General features: G+C 34.1%; 1 protein-coding gene across 1 annotated transcript in view; it reads right to left on the bottom strand.

The window, feature by feature from the left end:
• Positions 1-5: 5 nt before the first annotated feature.
• Positions 6-9333, bottom strand: part of MTFMT (mitochondrial methionyl-tRNA formyltransferase) — a gene marked incomplete at its 3' end in the record, with an annotated part of 19334 nt that continues 10006 nt past the window's right edge. The window contains exons 6-9 of the mRNA XM_023532576.1: positions 8844-8935; positions 2292-2370; positions 1366-1448; positions 6-167 (exon numbers count right to left, since the gene is read on the bottom strand). Coding sequence (XP_023388344.1) covers positions 6-167; positions 1366-1448; positions 2292-2370; positions 8844-8935 — 416 coding nt within the window. The remainder of the gene's footprint in view (positions 168-1365; positions 1449-2291; positions 2371-8843; positions 8936-9333) is intronic.

Genomic DNA, 9333 nt, shown 5'->3' with positions numbered 1-9333 from the left:
TCTTTTTTCTGCTTCTTCTTTGCTGGAAGTCTGAGAGTCTGAAATCTGCATTGGCTTGGATGAGCTTGGGCATTTTTCTGGTGCCAGGAGTGCAAATATCCATTGTAGAAATCAGTAGCTGTTAGTGTTTTCTTGAGCATCACTGATCGTACACCAATCCAGCCATCCTAAAAGGTAAAAGACAAATAGTGAATAAGCAGTGATAACAAAACTTTTATCATAAAAACAAATAAACCAATAAAGCTTATTAAATGTCTAGTTGCAAAGAGCACTATAATACATATGTAACATACTTCTTTGACTTGAAAAGTTTATTACCAAGGAGCGATAACACATGTATAGACCTGATAAACCTATTTAAACACAGAGGGAGCAGAATAAAAAGGTATGTTATATTTGCATGGTGCTTTACAGTTTTCGAAGTGTGTCCATATATCTTATTGTGATTTATATAACCACTCTAAAAGGTAGACAGATTCAGTATCATCCCCAGAGAAAAGTGATTTTAGAAGAGAAAACTGATACCCAGAGAGGGTGAGTGATTTGTTCATGGTGACAAAACTGGTGGGACTCAAACTCACATGTACAGACAACTCCAGCTTCTTCTATGAGAGCAAATTGTAGATTTGCAATACAGATATTCACAGACCCAGACAAGGACAAGACATATGCAATCAATGTTATTCCAGAATAACTTGAAGATGAAGAGAGGCTGAAGTAGGAGTTCTGTATCTGCATTCTGCAGAGGTCAGATCAATCTATCACACATTTTAAAACACCCCTTGGTGAGCATGAAACATCTCACACAAACACCATGGGATATGGAAGGAAAACATTCAGGATATGGAAGGAATGTGGAACACTTCTCAGGATAACGCCATTGTCTTATAAAACAATAATGGTTCCAAAGCCATTTAAAATAGTTAAGAAATCTCCTCTCTAACCACTGTTGGATAGTAAAAGCAAGTAGGACACATGCACTGTAGTTCAGCTAGCTACCTCAATATCACTCTTTTCTGATAGTCATTTTAACAAGATGACTTATTAATTAAACAAGATTTGTTAATTATTAAAAAGAGCTTGTTAATTAAATTGGATTAATGAAAATATATAAGTTTCTTTTAAGGAAGCACTAAAGTTACTGAATCTTCTTTCATTGTTTCAGTAAAAAAACTTTGGCAAACTTTCATCCCTTTCAAAAAATTATACCAGAAATGCTACTATTTCTTAAGAAAATTAAACTGTCCATTGGCTCAATCTGATGGATAAGCAACTGAGTGAAGTACTAATTAAAAATGATAAATGATACAAGCTGTAAAAACTCACTAAAACAAGTATAGTAATTTAAAACTCAAAGAAATGTACCTTGCAACAAACCAGCAGTATTTGCGACTGTTTGTGGTATGTTATGGATCCTGGAATAACAGCCTGTCCTGTTAATTTTGGATCTAAAGAGTGGGGGAGGGGGAGGATATGAGAGAGAGAATAATTATACAACTTAGTTGTGCTTCTTAAAGATCAAAAAACATCTTGGGAGACAGTACTAATATTAGAATGGGCACATCGGCTGACGACCTGACTTTACAATCCAAAACTTAAAATGGAGCCATGGTGCTCTCTGCATATCTCAAACCCAAAGGGAAGCTCTCCCTACACATGAGTCCTTTACCCAGTCTCCCAGAAATCAATCTAAAATGTTAAATCTAGTTTTGACCATTTGGGGGAAATAATTAGCTACCAGTGGAGAAATATACAGCAGACTTAGGATCTAAGCTGGCCCTTTCATCCATGATCAAACAAATCTCAATTCTAGATTCTTGGAGAACTCCAACTCCCTCTGAACTACACCAGCTCCTCCTGTGATTCACACTCCTTCAGTCCACCATGTTGGGAGGGCACTGATGGGCTTCAGAGCAGACCTGTGTTGTAAAATGCTATACCATGGCCTGAGTCTCACTGAAGGGCCCATAGATTTTCATTATGATATTCACCAGCATGAAATGAACCAAGTCATTTTATACTCCCTGAAAACCTTAGTGCAGGAAATCAGAGCTTAAAATGTGATAGCAGCACTGTTCTGCCTACCTCCCAGGTTCCTATGATTATTAAATGAGGAACACATGTGAAAAGACACTGCAATGAGTAAGGCTGAATGAATGTAAAGTGTTATCATTATTGAACTGAAACAAACTAAAAATCCTTCTTTTTAGTAAACGTGACCTATGGTAAAACAGAGACATTTTCAAATAGACTGGAGTGAAAACATTTTCCATGCCAGCTATTCAAAGTACCAGCGAGGACTGAACTATTAACTTCAACCAAATCCAGAAGTTTAATGGTATTATCCATCCAGAGTGTCTGCAATGGAATCTGCAAATAAAATTAAAGAAAGTATGATTAAAGAAATACTCAATTCTCAAATCCTTTTCAACTATTATTTTGTCTCATTCAGGTCTGACTTCTCCCCCAATTACTCAGTCTCCAAATCTTACTGAATAGAACACAAACATGATCTCCTATATCAGTCTCCAGACTCTAAAAGATCCTAACATTAAACAATATTTTAAAATTAATGTATATATTTATTAATATTTCTAATGAAAAATGTATGCACATTATGAAAAATGCAAGCATTACAGTAATTATGTTAAAAAATTTAGAAAGTGAAATTATTTTGTACTCCCACCCCCAGAGGTAACCACTGTTATAGCAGTTTGATGTTAACATCAAATATCCTTATATTTTTTAAACAAATAACCTTGTAGTTTTTTCTATAAATACTATTGCAAAAATCTAGAACATACAGTTTTTCAAGGGATTTTTTTACTTAACCATGAACCATGATCATCAGTGCACTTAACTATTTCACTCCCTTTATCTGCTGCATAGTATTCCATCTCATGAATGTACCATAATTTACTCAACCAATACCTTTATGATGGAATATTTGTTATCTTCAATTTTTTGCTGTTATAAAATTACAAAATGTGGTAATAAATAACCTGGTAGATATATTTTTGAAGACTTTTACATTTCTAGAGGATAGTTATTGTTTTTTTTTTAATGCACTAGATTAAAGAACATCAACATTTTGTTGTTAAAATGTATTAATAAGAGAAAAAATGACAATGTATTGCTGTTTATTATTAGTGAGATTGAGGAGCATTCTATATATTAAAGTGTACATTTTATTTGTTTCTCTGAAAACTATCCATTTATGCTCTCTGCCTCTCTCCTTTTAAACTGAGTTGTTCATCTCTTGCCTATTAATTTGTGAAAGCCTTTAGGAAATTAGCCCCTTAACTCTTGAATGTATTATGAATATTTTTATTGTTGTTGATTTTTAGTCTTGAATGTTGATTTTTAATTCTTGAATGTATTATGAATATTTTTATTGTTGATTTTTAGTCTTAGGTATACTATTTTTTATTTTTATGGAGTAATATTTATCAGTCTTTTCTCTCATGACTTCAGTGGTTCATGTTATGCTTAAAAAGGTCTACTCCGCATTTCAAGATTATTAAATATTATAAAATTATTCAATTGTGTTTTTCCAGACCTTGGAGCCAGAAGTGAGATCTGATTCTTGGAGCTGCCAAGAAACTTACTAACCAAGAAACAATGTGGTTTCGTATTTTTATTTAAATCCACCTAGGTTTTATTTTGATTTCAAAAGATAGCCCTCTAATGGCTTACCAGTTGTCCCAGTGCTGTTTAGTAGATAATCCATCTCACCCTTCCCCCAACGTGAAATGCCATCTTCATCACATAACATTTCCAATATACCTGACACTTCAGAATTTGATTTAAAGATGTTAACAAAAACTAACACACACCAGGAAATAATTTCTTTCAAATATCTGAATTAAATAAATTTATTTTCAGACTGTAGTTCAATCTTCTATTTCATAGATAAAGCAGGTGAGGCCCAGAGAAATGCAAATATTTTTCCCAAGGTTAGACACAGAGCTGGTTAGTAGCAGAGTCAATGATCAGAATCTATGTTTTTTTCATTCTCAGCTCAGTGCTCTTTTTATGAGATCTCTTAAAGAAGACATTTAATTTTTAGTAGAGTTAGGCTGTTGCCAAGATTTAAACATTAAATTTTTTAAAATTAAGTAAATTTGAAGTTCATAATTGTTTATAACATTACATATGATATATTTTGGTACAATATCCTCTTCTATAACTTTTAACTCATTTTGCTTTATGAAATAATTCTCATGTGTGTAACTTTTTACTTTTGAAGAATTCAAAATACTTTTGAAACATGCGTACTGACTAAAAAAAGATTTACATTTGCTGAGTTATAAATACGCTAGGAATATAATCAGAATATACAGTTCTTATACTTGAGGAGGTAAAGCTCACCTTCACCTGTGATCAGAGCATTGCAGAAAGGAAAGGGATGGTAAGAATACAGTCATTTCAGTGTCCACCATCATTATTGTCAAAATCACATGTTTGCATGGATTTAAATTCAGAGATTATCTCCTTTGATCTTGACAGCTGTGACCAGTCATTAACCTCATTTTAGAGGTAAAAAAACAAAAGCTCAGAGAAGATAAGGGTCTTGCTATTGGTTAGTAAATGGCAGCTCTAGGAATCAGACCTCACTTCTGGCTCCAAGATAAGTACTCCTTCTGTTATAGCACAAGCTTTTCTCAGTGGAGAGGAAAGGTGAATCGCAGAAGATAAGGATCATTATGTAGTAATATATCTGTGTTTAACTTTTTGAGGAAATATCAAACTGTTTTCCATAGCAGCTGTACATTCTAACCAACAATGTATTAGGGTTCCAAATTTTTCCACGTCCTTATCAACACTTTTTTTTAAATTATAGTGATCCTAGTAGGTGTGAAGTAGTATCTCGGTGTAGTTTTTTTTTTTTTAATATGCAATTCAATTTATTTACTGCTTTATATCTTATAATTCCAAAAGCTTTATAATGTCACATTTTCTCAACTTAGCTGTTGGTATAATAGCTTTATTAGTTCAAATCAAAAGAGATCAATATTCTAAAGTAAACATGACATTGCAATATTTAGTTATTCTTTGTAGCTGGAACTCAGAAAATAATTTCCTATGAAATGGAATACAGAGATCATTACCAATATCTTTAAGTTTCCATCTTTAGGATAAAGCTAAAGGTCTCGACTTTCTCCTTGTTCCCATTCTACTCTCTTCAGGTGATGGCTCAGGAGACCTCGCTTGCTCTGCATCCTGCCACCAGCTCATATCACACTGGATGCCTTTATCAACTTTGTTAAAGTGGGCCGACCAGGCAGCGGAGGAAGCAGCCCTCTGGAGGTAGCTGTTCCAATCTCTCACTTCCTCTTCATCCAGTTTCTCAGGGAAGTCATGGCTCCCACTGCTGTTGTCTGGCTTCCTTTCCACAATGCTAAGGGGCTTCTGGGATTTAGATTGTATGCTCAGGTCCTTGACTGCTTTCATGCTGGCATCAGTGGCCTTTGCTGCTGAAGCTTATTGACATCTTCAATTCTGAGTTCTGAGTTTTCTGTCTTTTACTTCATCTGGAAGTGGCAAGATTCGAAGAACAGCAAGATTTGTATCCCTTCTTTTCATTACCCAAGTTCATCTCCATGGTTAATCATGGTTAATTCTAAGATCATTAGATCTTAGAATATCATGACACTGCTCTGACTAGACAGCTCTTTGTTTACCTTTATACATAATGTGGTCTTTACCCTCATGAGGGTTATTGAGCACACGCTGACTTTCACATGAACTCTGTGAAATCCCATTGTGCTGCACCATGTTCTCTGGCATGGCTTTACCATAAGCCAGGTCATGCGAATGGATAGTTTCTTTCAAAGTCTTTCAGAACTGTATTACATGGGATCCTTTACCCTCTTCCATCCTCATTTTCTTGTTCTCAGATGCAGCTTCCCTGAGGTGTGTTTCCACAGAGTGTCATTAGAAGAGCTCTTACCATGTAGCTCCCTCTTCTGGGCAACAGAAGACCAAGCCCTATTTGTTTCTTCAGGAATGTTGTCAGTTTCAATGTCAACATTAGTAGTAGAGATACTGGTCACCCTACCTATGTCATGACTTTTGCCTTCTGAGGATAAGACTTATTTTTCACTCATGTTCTCAACCTGCTGAAGTTCAGTTGAAGTCTCTTTTGTTATCATTTTTCCCCATAGCCACTATAGTGCCAGAACCGTGCTGGATTACAATATGTAGGGAATACAGGTATGCTGTTAAGTGTTGTGGGCAACAGGGACTGAGGTATGAAGAAGCCAGGATACTGAGCACTAAGAACGTGGAAAATACAGAACTCCATTTCTGAAACCTGCCCCAGGAACAGAAAATGGATTATAGGCAGGATCTAGTACTAGAAACATTGGGTAAACCTGCTGGGCCATGGTGTGTATGTTAAACTGGGTCTGGCATTATTGCTGACAAAATGTGCATTGTTTTCTGAGTTCATTTTCTACGTTACTCCAGTTCGAAGTCTGGGAGAGTCTACAGCGGCACACAGGCCTGCTTCTAGCCTGACCTCTGCAACTCAGAACATCTATATTCAGTGTAGTTTTGATTGTCATTTTCCTAATGACTAAAGAAACTGATCATTTTTTCATGTGTTTATTGGCCGTTTATGTATCTTCTTGGGAGAAATGTCTATTCAGATCTTTTGTGCGTTACCTAATCAGGTTGTCTTTTTTGCTGTAGAGTTTTAAGAGTTCTTTATATATTCTGGATACTAGATGCTTATCAGACATATGATTTGCAAATATTTTCTTCCATTCTGTAGGTTATCTTTTCGTTTTCTTGAGTGTGTTCTTTGAAGCCCAATAGTTTTGAATTTTCAAGTCCAATTTCTGTATTTTTAGTTTGGTTGCTCATCCTTTAGGCATAATATCCAAGAACCATTGCCTAATTCAAGATCATTAAGATTTACCCCTATGTTTTCTTTTTTTACATTTTTTTAAGAATTTTAAATTTTATTGACCTTCTAATATTTTTTAAAAAGTGAAATTTAAGGTCATACCTCTAAGTTTGATATACCCCTGTATTTTCATCTAAGAGTACTATAGTTTTAGCTTCTACATTTAGGTCTCATTTTGAATTTATTTTTTTATATGGTGTAAGGTAGGGATACAAATTCATTCTTTTGATTGTGGATATCCAATTGTCCAAGCTCCATGTGGTGAAACGACCATTCTTTTCTCATCAAATTGTCTTGGCGCTCATCAAAAATTAATTGACCATAAATGTATGGGTTTATTTTGAACCCTAAGGTCTGTCTCATCGAGCTATATGTCTATCTTAATGTCAGTATCACATTTCTTGATTACTGTAGCTTTGTAGTAAGTTTTGAAAAAAAGAAGTGTGAGTTCTCCAACTTTGTTCTTTTTTTTCAAGATTTTTTGGCTATTCTGGGCCTCTTGGGATGCCATATGAATTTCAGGATCTCTGCAAAGAAGTCGACTGGAATTTTACAGGGATTGTGTTGAATCTGTAGATCAATTTGGAGAGTAGTGCCATCTTAACAATATTAAGTCTTTCAATCCATGAACACAGAGGTCTTTCTATTTACTATTAGGTCTTCTTTACTATTTATTAGCTCTAGTAGTTTTTTAGGGGGATTCTTTATGAGTTTATCAATATAAGATCATGTCATCTACAAATAGAGATAGTTTAATTTCCTCTTTTCCAATCTGGTTACCTTTGTTTTTTTCTTGGCTATTACCTCCAGGACAATGTTGAAGAGAAGTTGTAAGAACAGACATCCTTCTCTTGCTCCTGTTCTTAGGCAGAGAGCTTTCGGTCTTTTGCCATTAAATATGATGTTAACTATGGGTTTTTTGTAGATGTTCTTTATCAGGCTGAGGAAGTTCTCTTCTATTCTTAATTTGTTGAGCATTTTTATCATGAAGAGCTGTTGCATTTTGTCAAATCTCTTTTCTGCATCTACTGAGACAAATATGTGGCTCTTGTCCTTTATTCTACTAATACGGTATATTGCGTTGATTGATTTTTGTATGTTGAACCAACTTTGCATTTCTCAGATAAATCCCACTTGGTCATAGTTATAATCCTTTTCTACATGTTCTTTGATTCAGTTTGCTAATCTTGCTGAGAGTTTTTACCTCTATATTCATAAGGAATACTGATTTTTTAGTTTTCTTTTCTTGTAATGAAATTATCTGGTTTAGCCTACCTTGGGTTTTGTACTAGTTGCTCCCTCTGTCTGGAATGCTCTTGTACTGATCTTGGCATGGCTGGCTCTTTATTGTCTTTCAGATCTCAGCTTAAGTGTCACTTCAGAAGGCCTTCCCCATCTATCCAATCTAAAATAACCTCCAGTTAGTCTATCCCATTATCTTATTTTAATTTTCATAAAGAAACTTATCACACTGATATTTTTATTTATTTGCTTATTTATTGTCTGCCTTCCCACATTATCTTTATCTCTAGTACCTAGAACAATGCCTGACACATAATAAGCCTTCAATAAATATTTTCTTTAATGAATGAATGAATAGAAGAGATCATTTAATGAGTACCTACTCTGTGCAAGATGGTATACTAGATGCTTTATATACATTATATTGGCCCTAATTTTCCAATGAACAAACTAAAGCTCAGAGGTTACTTAATGCCACTAAACTATACATGTAAAAATAAAAATGGTTAAAATAGTAAATTTTATGTTATGTATATTTTACTACAATGAAATTATTTTAAAAAACCAATTTTCAGGTTTTTTGGTTTCCTTTGGTTTCTTTCTTAAAATTTTTTGAAAGTGAATTACGCACGCACACACACATACATACACACAATTAAGTAAAACTGCAATCTGACTTCTAACTTACTATATCTCCAATGGCACGATAAAGTCTGAATATTTCCTCTGAAGTTTGTTCCTCCCATTTTATACAGCTGGTACCAACAGAAACCTTGGGGGCTACAAGATAAAGCCAATAGAAAGAATGAATATCAGGTTCCATGTCCATGAATTGATAACTGAATGATAGATACAAGAGAATTCATTATATTATTTTCTAAACTTTTGTATATGTTTGAAATTTTTTATAACATAAAATAAAATTAAATAAACCATACAAGTACTAGAAGAAAACACTGGTGAATTTCTTTGTAACCTAGGTGTAGAAAAAAATCCTTCTAATTCAAACTCCAGAAGCAATTAAAGAAAACAATGATAAATGTGACTAAATAAAAATAAACTTTTGCAAGACAAAAAAAAATGCCATAAGTCAAAAAACGAATGACAAACTAAAAGTATTTGCAATTTATATTACAATACTTTATATCTATTTATATAGATATATAGAAGACATATAG

Source organism: Pteropus vampyrus, unplaced genomic scaffold (genome assembly GCF_000151845.1).
Source record: "Pteropus vampyrus isolate Shadow unplaced genomic scaffold, Pvam_2.0 Scaffold85, whole genome shotgun sequence".
NCBI lineage: Eukaryota > Metazoa > Chordata > Mammalia > Chiroptera > Pteropodidae > Pteropus > Pteropus vampyrus.
The sequence above is the reverse complement of the archived record's forward strand: the minus strand, read 5'-3'. Positions and strand labels throughout refer to the sequence as shown.